General features: G+C 35.2%; 2 protein-coding genes across 3 annotated transcripts in view; both read right to left on the reverse strand.

Annotated features, from left to right (window-relative positions):
• Positions 1-9,925, reverse strand: part of fuss (fussel) — a 42,778-nt gene extending 32,853 nt beyond the window's left edge. For both annotated transcript variants that reach the window (XM_053755795.1, XM_053755794.1), the window contains exon 1: positions 9,871-9,925. The gene's annotated coding sequence lies outside the window, so the exon portion shown is untranslated. The remainder of the gene's footprint in view (positions 1-9,870) is intronic.
• LOC135309858 (uncharacterized) lies at positions 4,473-8,567 on the reverse strand. Its single transcript, XM_064436442.1, has 2 exons — positions 7,691-8,567; positions 4,473-7,660 (listed from the first exon to the last, which is right to left on the reverse strand). The coding sequence occupies exons 1-2, from the start codon at positions 8,565-8,567 to the stop codon at positions 4,473-4,475; spliced, it is 4,065 nt and encodes a 1,354-aa protein (XP_064292512.1).
• Positions 9,926-15,336: the final 5,411 nt, after the last annotated feature.

A 15,336-nucleotide genomic window follows, 5' to 3' on the forward strand; every position in this document is an offset into this window, starting at 1 on the left:
CGGTTTATTATAGTATATATAGTCAAAGTCCTATCCTTTATTCAAAATTCGGCCTTCACGACACTTTTTCTCGTTAAATTTTTATATTATAGTATAGTAAGTAGTTCTCAAAAAGCTACAAACTACTAGCATTTCGGAACGACCACCGCTTAGAAGAAATGCCGAAATAAACCTATTTGAATAGGTATTGGTTTGGTCCCTATAATGCCAGAAGGGATTACCCGATTATTATCTTATATTATGTTTCTTCTGTAGCACCTATAACAAAATAAATGGTCAAAAAGTATACAAAAAATATGTTATGATCATGATCGGATGCTTAAAAAAAAATTGATATAAAACACGATTAACCAAACTAAGTATATATAAGAATCGAGCTGAACAATTCTCCCTGGCAACATCCAAGCAAAAAGATAAAGAATACTTGTGAATAAATACAGAATTATTAAGAACGCGTACATTTAATATTTTTTTCTCAATAGGTATTTATCTCAAGTTCTTAAGTTCATTATTAAGAAAGAAACTCTTCATGTTTCATGCACTCTGACATCCAATTCCATCAGCAATCGAATCGAATCTCAATAATTTGCTTTCGAAGTCTCCTGCAGACGTCAACAAAGCTTGTAATAACGCAATTTGCGCTGTAAACGAAATCTCGTAAAGAAAGTTAAACAGCGCTTCGATGCAGCCATTATAGTTTACACTTTGAGGACCATCAAGCCAATTGTAATGAAAGAAAAATATTTAGAAGCGTCATATCTTGTGAGTAAAAATAAATTGTAATTAATTAACTAAATTGGATTCCAGGGAGACCATAAATGTGTTTTTCTGCTTTACGTATTAGAGTTATGCGATATATAATAAGAGGATCTATACCTAAAGGTATAGATCCTCTTATTCTATACTCTCAACGTAAAAATTACAACGATGTACTTCTACTAAATAAGAATAAAACCGGTCAAGTGCGAGTCGGACTCGCGCACTGAAGGTTGCGTACAATGCGCTATTTTTTTCATGTAGCGTCAACCTACTCTCATATTTACGGTTTTCTATTTTTCCCTTTATCTATTGAACTGTTATTTCTTGCCAAATTGAATGATTCTCGGTCAACGGAAAGTACTCTATTCTAGACAACAGAAACCGCAAAATTTTCGACACACCTAAATATATACATATATTTTGATCATTTTGGTATTTTCACAGATAAAAGAGCCCATAGATTCAAGTAACTATTTGATATAAAATGTTCAAAATTATATCTTTACACGTTCCCAAGAAAATGGATCTCGACAGACAACTTTTGAGGGCAACCCTAAAAATTATTAAATATTTAACAGTAAGTAATTTAAAAAAAATCTTAACAAAACGATGATAATTTAAAAACGAAGTCACACTATAAATAATTAAACGAACAGACGTAATCTCCAGGCGCCCCGCGTGGCATCAAGTTAATGTAGAAATAATGAATTCGCCGCGAATCGCCCCCACGCTTGTTTCAATTAGGGCGCCCCTCGGGAGGCAGGTGCTCTGTTTAAACACAACAAGAACATTTATATTTAAACAGACAGAAATTAAATCTTCGCATCTTATTTGTCTTTGTATAATTTAGATGTATTTTTTGATGAAGGAAAATAACGCTTTCATGTTATGTACTTAGGTTCTTTGTATTTTCTGTATCTTTATTCATTTCAAACTAAACGGGACAGGGCATGGACGTGTAAGTATATTATACAGGGTTACAGGTATCAAACGCAAAACCTCCTTAAGACTACTTGGGTATATCAAAACAAGCAACTTTTATTCTACGACTTTTCGTGATTCGTAGTTTTTTTTTTGTTCATATAAAAAAAAAAACAAATAATTTCCGATTGCACACAACTCTATGTAATAGCCAAGCAACACGAGATAGTACAATAGCGTTATGTATCGGAATCGAACATAGAGTAACGCTTTATAGAAACTACATTAAAAATATAAAAAAGGAAAAAAATTGTATTTATCCGTTTTAGACAAAAGTCGTAGAACAAAAGATATTAGTCTCTATGTATCTTGTGCGCCTTTTGAAGGTAATGTGTTAGAGAGAGATATATACAGGGTTACTGGTAACCCTGTATATATCTCTGTCATCTGAGTTATTTATTTATTGTTATTCTAGTCTAAATACTTCAACATCAAAAATTAAAATCCGCTACAAAAAGACAAACTGATCTTTTTGTAGCGGATTTTAATATCTGTCCAACTATCTACACAGCACAAATGACCTAAATCCAATGCTCCGATTTAGCGCGAAAGAAGTACATATACTTATACCAACATAATTTTACATTTAAATATAACTAACTAGTTTTTGACCGGGGTTTCGCCCGCGTAAATTTCCCACGGAAACATTTATTTTTCCGGGATGAAATGAAAGGTACCTTGTTCTTCTCCATATTTCATATATGCAAATTTCAAGTAGATTGGTTGAGTAGATAGAGCGTGAAGAGGTAACAAATTTACTTTCGCATTTATATAACATTAGTTGGGATTGGGATAAGTATATTGCTGTATAATGATGTTGAATTGACTTATGATTTAAAATTTCCTATTATAACTAATAATAGTAATTTTTAATTGACGTCCTTGGAGAAAAGACTGCGGTTAAGTTTGTTGCGCCGCTTCTTCTTCACCTGCGCTTTGAAAGTCGGCAGTAGACTTCGTTCAAGTAATATTTTTGACGTCAATAAGTGATTTAAACAACACATAGTTATTTTATCTTCTCGGGTACGTAAGCTCATTTATTTTAAACAGTTAAGGCACGTTGCAGATGTTGACACCATAAAAATGGTTTACTTCGCGTTATGCCAATCAATATTGACGTACTGCATCATCTCATGGGGCGGAGCTGCAAAAACGTACTTCTTACGAGTTGAAAGAGCACAAAGAGCTATACTTAAGGTTTCATGGTTTAAGCCATTTCAATTCTCAACAGAAGAGCTTTACAAAGTCACTAAGTTATTGACTGTGCGGCAACTGTTTATACTTCATACCGTAAATAAGCAACATTCTTTGACTCCCCTCATTGGCGAAAATGTTAGACGCAACCATCTAGTAGCAAAATCAAAACTTTTTAACACTAAATTTAGTCACAGATTTCTGTGTTTTCTAGGGCCTTACTTATACAATAAGCTTCACAAATCGCTATCTATCCACCACTTAAACACCTTCAAAATTAAATATATTTTGGTGGAATGGTTACAAAAACTTAATTATGAAGAGACAGAAAATTTACTTCAAGTTTTACAATAAAAATCAGTAAATAATTGTAACACTTAAATACTTTCTGAAATCGTAATCTCACATCTACATTTAAATTGACACCAATACATGACATCTCACGCCCCTTTCAAGTAAACTGCCTACTTAGCGTAACAGCGTTACATAAGCATTCACAATCTACTATTATTATATTTTCTAGTTTAGGAACTTCAATATTGTATTAGCACTGTTTTTAGTTGGGTACTTTCAATATTTTTTCACTAATTAAGAGGCGGGGCCTGATGACTTGTAGGACAGGTTTATACCTAGTACAAGCGTCAGCTCCCACAAACTCAAGTTGTTCAATTGTACCTCAATATTGTCAACTAGTATTAAGCAATCTTATTTGTGGAGAGAAATAAAGATATATTATTATTATTATGTATCTCCTTTTATAAATTCACGGCACATAGTCCGGTCCTTTGAGAGGCTTGCGTGGGGATATGGATCCAACACGTAGAGGCCCTTTGGAGAGTTTTGATGTTGTGTAGGTCTCCCGCCAAAACCCGCTCGCGGATATACCAATAAAATGATATGCCCATGAAGCAGGTCTCGGCGGGAGTGTGAACTATTGCAGAATAATGGATAGAAGTACCGGTCTATATAATGAAATTTAGATGGACTGAGAATGGGCTATTGCAAAGAGTTCGGTCACCTGCCATAATCATGATAACTGACTATTCAGTGGCAGGTGGTGACTCGCCGCTCACTGGATGGGCCCCTCAAATCAGTCGCCGCGATTGGCGACAAAGGGGCAACATTGGCGTGGGCGGCTAAGGGTGTAGAGAGGTGAGTCTGCGGGGCGCGAAATCATGGTGATCCAGTCAGACGCCCCCGGCGTTATGACATTTTACACTTCCACCCTTCGAGCATATAGCTCTCGCGACTCCTCTCTGACCGGCCGATGAAGGCAAGCCAGAGGTAGGGGTCCTGTTACCTCTCGGTTTCCACTCCGACCTTGGGGAAGGAAGGCGGAGGTGAGGAACAGGGGTCTCCCCTGGGAGCACTCAGGTCCGTGGGGTCGCTACTCCCCAACAGCTCGCCACAAGCTGCCCTGCGGGCTTATTATTATTATTATGTTTTTATCACTTTAAGCTCTCAGCCGAGGCTGGCATTCTAATGATAGACACGGGCCATGACCAAGTGGCTATCATTTTTAGGGTAGATTAAGGGGGTCAGTCCGTGTGTGTGTAGTTGGTATTTATGTTGTAGGTGTCAGTGTCTGTAGAGTCCATAAACTTCCTAACTATTCGACAGGTATTAAGAATTGCTGCTTTCTGCATATTAATATATGTAAGGGGTTTGAGATTGAGTAGCTTGAGGGAATTATGCAAATGCTTGGGAATGACACCAGTTGTGGACAATACAATGGGAACTATGAAAACTTTATCTTGATTCCATATCCTATATATTTCATCTTTTAGGTCTGTGTATTTGTGAATTTTTTCTGTAATAGTTTTTGTGAGATTATGCGTATTCGGTACTGCTATGTCTATAAGGTATGTAGTTTTATTTAGTTTATCTTGTAGTACAATGTCAGGTCTGTTATAGTGTATGGTTCTATCGGTAAGGATGCTTCGATCATAATATAGTTTATGTGTATTGTTTTCTAGGACTGGCTTTGGTAAGTACTCATAGTAGGGTGTAGGCTTGTTTGTAGTTTGTAAAAGGTTATGTTTATGAGCAAGTTTTTGGTGTATGATGTTTGCAACTTGGTTGTGCCTGTGGGTGTAATCTGTTTGAGTAAGGTGAGGGCATGCTCCAGTTATGTGTTGTATGGTTTCTGAATGTATGTGGCATTTTCGGCATTTATCATCTCTAATATGTGCGTCCTTTATTATATATTTTTGGTAGTTTTTGGTGTTTATTACCTGATCTTGTATTGCAATTAAGAATCCTTCTGTTTCAGCAAATAGGGTGCCAACTTGTAACCATTTGTTTGAAGCCTCTAGGTCTATATGGGATTGTTGGAGGTCGTTTGGATGTCTACCGTGGAGTACTTTCCTTTTCCATTCGTCTATATTTTCATCCTCATAGTCGGTTCTACAGGGTTCTGTTTCTGTCTGTCTGTCAGTTAGGTTTAGTGGTGTGTACATTTTGTCGTTATTAATGATTGCACTGTGTATTTGGTTATGTTCGGCTTTTCTACTAAAGAATGTTTTAAGAGTTGTAATTTGCTTTTTCCAGAGAGCTTGAATATTAATAAGTCCACGACCACCGTTTTTCCTTTTTATGACCATGCGTTCTATTGCTGACTTTGGGTGTAAATAATTATATTTCGTTAGGATAGTTCTAGTCATACGTTCTATTGTGATTATATTAGTTTTAGACCATTTTATAACTCCGAAAGAGTAAGTAAGGATAGGGATGCAAAAAGTGTTTATGGCTTTAATCATGTTTTTTCCTGTAAGCTGGCTTTTTGTTACTTTAATAATTCTTCTTCTGTACTCATTTTGTAGGGATCTTTTTATTTCACTATGATCTAGACCTCTTGATTGCACGTATCCCAAATATTTATAAACTTCATTGGGTTCCATTGCTGCTATTGACTCTGTCTCACTTATTGCATACCCCCCGGGTTGGGTTTTACCTTTAATTATATGTAATGTACGACATTTGTCAAGTCCGAATTTCATATTAATATCGTTGCTAAATTTTGCTGTGGTTTCTATTAATTTATCAATGTCTTTTTTTGTTTTAGCGTAAAGTTTAATATCATCCATATAAATTAAGTGATCAATATTAGTTTCTGTATTGTCATGTTTAAGAGAGTATCCAACACGGAGACCATTCAACAAATGAGACAGTGGATTAAGGGCAAGACAAAACCATAAGGGACTCAGTGAGTCCCCTTGATATATGCCTTTTTTGATGGTTATCTCCCTGCTTGTGACTTTAGAGTTTTGCGTGGTTAGACAAAGTGAAGTTTTCCAGTTCGGCATTATATTCTGTAAAAATAAAACTATTTTTGGGTCAATTTTATATATATTTAGGACACGTAGTAGCCAAGAGTGTGGGACACTATCAAAAGCTTTTTGATAGTCTATATACGCACAATGTAGGTTCCTTCTTTTTGCAGCAGCATGTTTATGAATTGTAGAGTCAATTATAAGTTGCTCTTTGCATCCCATGTGCCCTTTTCTACACCCTTTCTGTTCTTCAGATAAGATATTATTTTGTTCTAAGTGTGCATTGATCCTTGATGAGATAACTGATGTTAATATTTTATAGATAGTAGGAAGACAGGTAATAGGTCTATATTTTGATGGTTGTTTAGTGTGAGATCCTTTCGGTAACATGTATGTAATACCTTTTGTAACAAATTGGGGTATATTTTCCATACCTTGAAATATATTTGTAAAGGTTTTCGCTATTGGCCTATGCAAAACATGTAATTTTTTATACCAGAAGTTATGAATTTTATCGACACCAGGTGCTTTCCAGTTGTGTAAATGAACAGTGTTCTTTTTGATATCGCTTTCTGTAATGTCTCCGAGGCGCATTTCTTCTATTGTTTCCCATCTTCCTTCTTCTTTTATCATCCATTCCGCTTCCTTGTGTTGTGATTCCGTTTCCCAAATACCAGCCCAAAAGTTTTCTAACTCTTCTGTTGAAGGGATTTCTGTGCTACCATTGTTATCTTGCGAATTATTTTCTGCTTGTAGTTTCCTATAAAAATTCTTTTCATTTGTTGTGAACAATTTGTTATCATTTTTTCTTTTCAAAGATTTATTGTACCTTGCTAATCTTTTGGATTTGAGAGCTAATTTTTGCTTTAATGTATCTAAGTATTCTTCCGGTTTTTCGTTATTTTTATCATATTTGCTGTGGACCCTAAGCTTCTGAAATATTTCTTCTACTTTTTGTACTAATTTTCTAGATCTGTTATTATTGATATATTGAGTAACTCTACCTATGTCTGCTCTAATAGATTCTATATCCTTTTCCAACCTTACTTTCCACGATGGCTTTTTAATCTGTTTAATGTGTCTATGTACTCTTTCTTCAGTATCATTATTAATTTTAAATCCTAGTTCTTGAGATATTACGTACGCAGTGCAGTACACTAATGTGTGTATATCACTTAATTCTACTTCGTTTGATAAAAATCGGTTCAGTATATGTTCATTAAACAGGTTAAGTAACTGACTTAGTTTCTTGCTATATCTTAATTTTGGTAATTTTGGTCTGACTGTAGGATCTATACCTCTATATAGTAATAATGTGGTTTGTAACTTTTCGTACATTTGCTGGACAATAGGATCAGTGTTAATTTCGAGCTCATAGTCCAGGCATTCAACCTCGTTTTCAAGAAGAATATTAATATTTTCTGTCTGTGTAGACATGTTAGATGGTTGCGTGACTTGTGTAGGAACGTCTTCAGAGTTACCACGGTTAGCATTGGTATTATGTATGTGTGTTTGTAATACAGGGGCGTTTCTTGATGAAAGTGTGTGTATAGATAAAGGCACGATAGATGATGGTATATTAGGAGTATCTGTAGTATCATCTCTGTGTATTGTATGTATGGTAGAGTTGTTTTCATTATTTGATTCAATTTCTAATTTTGTTTGGACTTCTTTTTTCAGTTCGTTCAAAAAGCTTTCGGATAAGTATTTGTTCTTTATTATGGCCCTTCTTTGATCAGATATTCTTTGTTCTGACACGTTAATATCTGGATACCTGGCTAAGAAATGTTCATGTAGTTTTTTCCTGTAAATTGTCATGTCTGTCTCTAATTTTGTGATGTAGTAGTAAGTTCGCATGATAAAAATGTTAACTTCTGAGCTCCAACTCATGCGCACTCTTGGTTTCCCAGTTTTGGTGGACACGGGTAAAAGGGAGTTTTCCCCCCGCGCAACATCCAAAGCAGGAGGTTCCTGAACTAAATGATCACTAGGATCTTCATCCACAGAAGCTAGACTTGGGGTGTATGATATTGTACTAGGACTAAAAGGTTCTGTTATATCGGAAAGATTGGGTGAGATACTTCTATATATGTTGTATGTTCGTCTAGTACTTCTCCTAACAGAATTTACTTGTTCAGATATATTGTGAAAATTCTGTGGTTGATTGGGGTTTGATTGATCTACAACAGCTTGAGACTGGGTAGATAAGTTTTTATTTCTTTCGTTCTCCATGTGGTTCCCACGAGCAGCAAGGGATTGGAAGTCCACCACGGCAGAGCCCCGCATACCATGGCAAGGGTAATTGAAACTGGAGGTCCCCCGGTATCCAGAGTTCGCATACTTAGGACTATGCTCTCCCATAGCCATGCAGCCCTCGGCATATGCTGTTCTACCTTGGCTTGGATTGGTTTGGGACCGTTAGTTGAGGAAGAGGACTGTTAAATCCCCTCCCCGTAAGCCCCCCTCCCACGTCAAGGTGGCCCCTTAGGGGGGTTATTATTATTATTATTATTCCATTTTATTCTCGGGTTTTAACCCGGTAATTTTAACGATATATACGGGCCGAAGCCAAGTAAAAACCGTGAAATTTTATTAAAAGTTTGATAGTTGAGAGAGAACATGGTTTGTATGAGACGGAAATGAAGGTGTATGAGTAGCGTCTGTCTGTAGAAACTTTCTGACCAGGCGACATGTGTTTAATATGACTGCTTTTTGCATTAAGGTATATATGTAAGGGGACAGATTGAGTGTCTTGAGGGATGTATGCAGTTGCTTGGGTATTACTCCTGTGCTTGATAGCACTATTGGAACTATCGTAACTTTTTGAAGATGCCAAAGTCTTACTATTTTATTATTATTATTATTATATGTGTATATCACCCTAAATTGAATAAAGAATTTTGAATTTTAATTTAATTATAGAAGTATGGATAAAATCGAATTTCAAGTGGAATCCCAAAGGGCGTCTCTAAGCCTCTGTCTTTTTAATACTGTATAAGCAATTAATAATTCCGTGAGAAAATTCAGAATGTCATACGGAAAAACTTTAGTATGTATCTTGAATGTATATACATTCAAGATAATTAATTTATATAAATTAGAATAACACATTCGTTTGTACCGTCACATGCTATTACTCCCATACCTGCCTAATGGTCAGATTCACGAGATACAAAAACTCGTTGCCAGATTAGGCAAGGCACGGAGGCTGTGTGATTTAATTAATATTAAAAACCATTTAGTAATATGAAAATATCGACAGGTATTATTTTCCTTCTTTAAAAAGTCGTAAATTTTAGAAAGTTTCTTAGCACTTCCTCTATCACATCTACTTTCATTATAATCACATAATATTATTTTATCTATGCACGCTTGGCTGTATGTCTGGAATAAGGCATATAATACTCTCAATGATCAGTAGGTACCTCTATCCAGAGTAGCATTACTATAATTATATTAGATAATATTATAAAGAGAAAAGATTTGTAATTTTTTTTTGTTTCTTTGTTTTATTGTTTGTAATGAAAAACTAGTGAACTAATTTTGATGAAATTTACCACCAATTTACATTTTTTTAGGATAAGACCTATAACGAATATTATGCCTACTTCCTTTAAGTCAAACATAAATAAAAATTACCAGTTGCAACAAAAAAAAAACTTACTTGTCAAACACGAAAAAAAAGTCACAGAGTAACCATAACCAGCGAGAGCGCGCGTTCGACCGCTGGACCGAGACTGCCAGTGCGCCCGACCAATCCGCGCCACGCCTCTCGCCCGTCCGCCCACCGACCGAACAGCCCACCAATACCAGCCCTCCCAAATCCTTATTTACCGATACCGCCCGCCCTCACTGCCTACTCTCCGTCCCAAATATGGAACCTCTGACTGATATTCATCAGACATCTCAAATTCAACTGTATTCCAACAAATATAGAAATGGAATTACTTTGTATTTGAAAACCAAATCTATAAGTGAGCGCAGTCGATTTTGAATTCTATATGAATAAATTTAAAGTTGCTTTTGGTTTTTTAGTACAGAGCTCAGCCAACTTTGAACGGAATCTAGTATCGATTCGAGAAGCCGGCACTTATTTAACCCGGGCGAATTAATTTTGTGATTGAAATTACAAGTATGACGGTATTAATTTGTTCGCGCCCCGATCGTTCGATTAAAACAAACGCCATTATGTGGTTTTATGATTGTTTCGCTTTTTCGGGTCTTTTAATGCGGATAATATATACTCTATTTATACTTAGTATGTAAAGTGAATAGGGTGTTGGCGACGTGAATCGAGGTCGTCGCTTGTAAATAATGTTATATGTGGAAAGGTTGGATGAACTATTTTTGGAGAAAGGTGAAATGGCTATTCTCTAAGTAGTGACCCTCCGTTCTAGAGTAGGCGTGATAGGGACTCGTACTGTTAAATGAGCTTCTTTCAGCGTTTCTTTTTGGCAAAGGTGGTTCCGAAATGTACTTAAGTATTCTTTGTTCGTATATAGTTTTAAGAAATATTATTGTATTCAGTCTATTTTTTTGATAAACCCTTTGAGATTAGGTAGATCTCTTAAACATAAGGTCACAATAAGCTATATAGCGGACTTATTGATACAATTTTGATTCTGGAATAGTGACAGGGTTCATCGCCTATAAGAAGAATCTTTTACTTAACAACCCTATTCCCAAGTAGGTACGTGTTTAAAAAAACAAGTAGGTCCTAATTAACTGCAAAAATCACCACGTCAACCACCCGCCAGCAAAGAACGATTAAGCAAAAAATTAAAATGAAAAATAATTGGCAAACCCATCAAGATAAGACAACCCTTCACCCTCGTGCCGAGAAATAATCGGTGTCATAATAAACAAGCCGTCTGCAGGGTAGATTTAACCCTCAATTATAGAATTAAGCTGCGATGAAGGGTTTAGTGCTACCCCTGTTGCGTCGGCTATTGACTGATTCAGGGTTGTGTAAAGTCGAATTAGGATGGACTGTCGATGTAAATGACTTACCTTTTTAAATAAAAATAAACAAATTCTTACTGCAAAAAAGTTCTTAGTGATGTAAAAAAAGTAACTAGTACTCTTATTGACTAATTTTTCTTGTCCGCTTATCACATATTCATAACACATCTGCTATAAAAACTTTAGTATCAACAATATTCGATTCCACAATCCAATTTTACCTAATTATCTTTAGTCCAAAAACTTTACATGTTCTAAGGTTCGTTCTACCTGTGTCATTTCGAATTTAATATTATATCAAGTCCTAAAAAGCATATGTTTAAAGTTAACCCAATATAAAACAACTGTGAAGTAGGTGTAATGTAAAAACTAAATTGTGATTATGATAGGATTATGACAACTAACTTTTTCCGTCGGGTTTGTACTAACCTAAATATTTTGTTTAGTTTATCTTGACACTTGCAAAAGCTGTTAACAAACAACAAGAAAAAAAAATTAAGTGACAATTAACAACTGATTGGAAACTAACGCATAAAATAAATTTGGGTGACTGATGGTTTTATTATCTACAGTTCGCCAACCCTAGCGTGTTGATGTTGAACACTGACGGACATAATGAAGTGTCGTCACGCCGCGTGCGGCGCGCCAGTGTGAGATGACCCTAACATTGTATCGGTAACTGATAGACGGGCGTTTAATAGAAAACCTCAGATCCGACATCCTTTTTGTGCTTATGTTTTTCGCATTAATCAAGCGAATAGCTTAAATAAAATGGAAAATACACACCCTCAACATGCACATGCACCCACATGCACAAATATTTTGTATGTCGACGAGGTGACCACTACGCCACGGAGTAGACACAGATATACAGATGTTGAACTCAAGCTAAATTTTCACAGTATCAAAGTGCAACAGCTTCCAGAAAAATATAATGTGTAAAATAAAACTACAAATTTTTAAATACATGCTTTTCATTACTTGATATGTTGTAGCAAATTGATTCCTCAATTTTTTGTTATAAGCAAGTAAATTTCTTTGGACCGCCCTATTCTATTTCGTCATGCAAAAGAACTGTGAATAGAAAATTCGTTTCAAGTCAACTTTAACTACTTGGTACTCGCTGCGGCTTGTGGTATACAAACTAATTATCAATTCTCCTGTTTGATCATTGCAATAGTGACTTTGTTGCCAACTACTTTTGTTTACTTGGTTCCGCTGCTGAAAATCAGCGCCTTGACTCGTTAGCATGGCGCCATGTTGAACTGGTCGCCATTTCGATTGACATATTTTATTCGTTATTCTTTGTATTGTAATTAATTAATGTTTTAATATTATGCTTTTGCCGAATAAATGATTTATTTCTAAGTTCTTAACGTACCTTTATAGAATCTTGTAAGTAGGTATATCTTTTTAATGAAATGTATCACATATTTTACCTAATAATTTAGGTAAAATATGTGATTTCATATATAAATAAAATATATGGGCTAGTCCAATAATGATTGGATAGTATTCATAATATTTATCCTTTATTGTTTCGTAACAAGAAAAAACTTGCCTTTTCAACCACGGATGGTTTTTAAATATGCTGTGAATAATACAAGACTTCCTGACGGAACATATTTACAAATCAACTCCATTTAATTCTAAATTCTGTCGATCAGAAATATACCTTAAATTTATAGAGTTAAAGTCTACATTACGCCCTTTAATTACAGACATTTTAAATCTTCTCAACATTTTTCTCTATTTTATTTGTCGGCCATCTTAATCTCCCCAAAATGGTAAGGGCAATTAAAAGGGGATTTCTATCCACGTGCGTAACGAAAAATGATATAATCTTGTGCTTTATGAATACATCAACATTTACATTAAATAAATACGTCTTGCGTGTTTTCTTTTTAATTTTTACGACGAAGTTTGATTTTTTCACAGCTGATATCTCAAATTGATACCGCTAAGCGTTCTTAAGAAATAAGGTCTTGACATAAGTACAGACAAACAAGCATGGCACAGGCCAGGCAAATGAGTTTACCTTTTTTACCATCTGAGGTATACCTGTTGTTCATAAAATAGTTAAAACATAGGTACCTTATTATATTATATTATAAGCTAAATTATATTATATTATAAGCTAGATATATATATTATAAGCTAAAATAAGTTTAGTATCGTCCTGTAAATATCAAAAATTGTAAAACATTTATACTTTTTTATGAAAAACAAAGCTAGTATACTTACTCTGATATTCATAAAAAACTTAAACATACTTTAAACTAAAATAAGTTTTGTCTCTTTCTGTCAATTTCAAATTTATAAACTGCGAAAGTGACAAAACATGTTATAGCTTTTTTTTAATAACGGGTTTAATATATACCTACACACTAATATATACACAATTACAAAATAATCATATAATTATTTCATAAGCAGAACCAATACTTTATTCTACCTCGTTTTACTGTCTTGCTATACAGGCACGCTTAATTAATCAGTAAATTGTAGCTCTAGATAGACAATCTGTGGCACAATGACATTAATATCCATTAAACAAATTCAAACACAGACAAACAGACTAGTCCAAACAGGGGCCGCCCTGCAGATTAGGTAATGAACAGCCTAACCCACGGCTCGGATTACACAGATAGTTGACAGAGTGATTAAGGTAAGGTAGCTTATGAGTATACCTTGTGTACTGTGCAGGTACCTATACAACAAGTAATTAGAATGCTAATCGAAATTTAGTGACTGGAGTGACCACAGATAAAGTTCTGTTGGTCCTTAAAGTCCTTTATTTCGACTGTTACAAAAATAATCTGAAATTTAAAACAACTTATGATAATGCATGGTTAAGACGCCCGCCTGTGGATCGAAAGGTCCCAGGTTCTGTCTACTCGTGCCACATGAGTTTGTACACCAATCTGACTCATGTATAGTAGTTTTCATCGTCCATCACTTGCTTCCGGTGAAGGAAAACATCGTGAGGAAACCTGCTAAAGGTTTTTGATATATTTAACATTCTTACTAAATCAATTAAACATTAACTTATCATCTATCGTAGCCTACCTACTTGCTGTTTGTCGCTAAACCGAAGGGATATTTCTTATCTAAATAAAATACAAATCGAATAAAATTATTTAAAAAAAAAACACTAGCAAAGTAGTAACAAGGGAGGGACCTATTAAACCTATTAAACTGTTCCATGGCACAACGTGATTGTTATATTCAGTATCGCCACCAACGTTGTCAGACATAACTAAACGCGCGAAGACTGTACAGCCGGGCTCAGTTAATTGAATACCGGCCACTACTCCTGAAACACGATTCAGAACCGGCCGAGATTTTCGCGCTGTTAATTTCATCAAAAACAAAAGATCACAATCGAAAAAACGAAATCGAATTCATCAACCGATCGAACTTTATAGATTGTGAATTTGCTGAAATGAAGTGGAAAGATGACAATGACAACACTCACACAAGTGCACACAATTTATTCAAATGACCTAAAGGAAGCTGATATAACTGTTACGAATACTCCTCCTATGTAAACCACCATACATCTTTGGTATACTTACAAACTGTGTGAGACGAGTAGGACTTGAGCCTGGGTAAAGATTTTGAAATAGATATAAATTTATTCATAAAATACTAATATACATCACAGAAAATGAACAAAATTTTAATATTACAAAGGTACAATAAATATGCTAAAAAAGGGTACTCAGCTAGTTCCATGACGAAGAGCCATGTCGCTGATTTTAAGCGATACCAAACAAGATGGCGCTACCAGAAAAGAGTTTGCAAGATAAATCCGCGTAACATGTACATACAATTATATTATCAAAATAACAATGACAGGATGGATAAACATTATTAATGACTGGGATGAAGTAAGCATATAACACCGGGTACCTTTATCAACTAAACCACTTTTCCACCACTAATTTACCTCACAAGATACTCACGTTAATTCGGATACCGTGGTAATTGCGCCAGGATCGTCAGGGCGGAAAGTTAAAACGGGAGGAGCCGCGCCGGCCTCCGGAACTTGCCGGAATTAATTATATACTGCCTGTTTGTTTGCTTTTAAACACAAGTTGTATATAAACGGATATTCTTTTCAGACATTTCTTAGGATAATAATGTCCACAGTTTAATTACTCAA

Source organism: Plodia interpunctella, chromosome 15 (assembly GCF_027563975.2).
Source record: "Plodia interpunctella isolate USDA-ARS_2022_Savannah chromosome 15, ilPloInte3.2, whole genome shotgun sequence".
Lineage (NCBI taxonomy): Eukaryota > Metazoa > Arthropoda > Insecta > Lepidoptera > Pyralidae > Plodia > Plodia interpunctella.

Coding starts and splice junctions, on each gene's coding strand:
- LOC135309858 (XM_064436442.1), bottom strand. CDS start 8,567: ATGGGAGAGCATAGTCCTAAGTATGCGAACTCTGGATACCGGGGGACC. Junction 7,661..7,690: donor ACATAATACCAATGCTAACC/GTGGTAACTCTG, acceptor TTCCTACACAAG/TCACGCAACCATCTAACATG.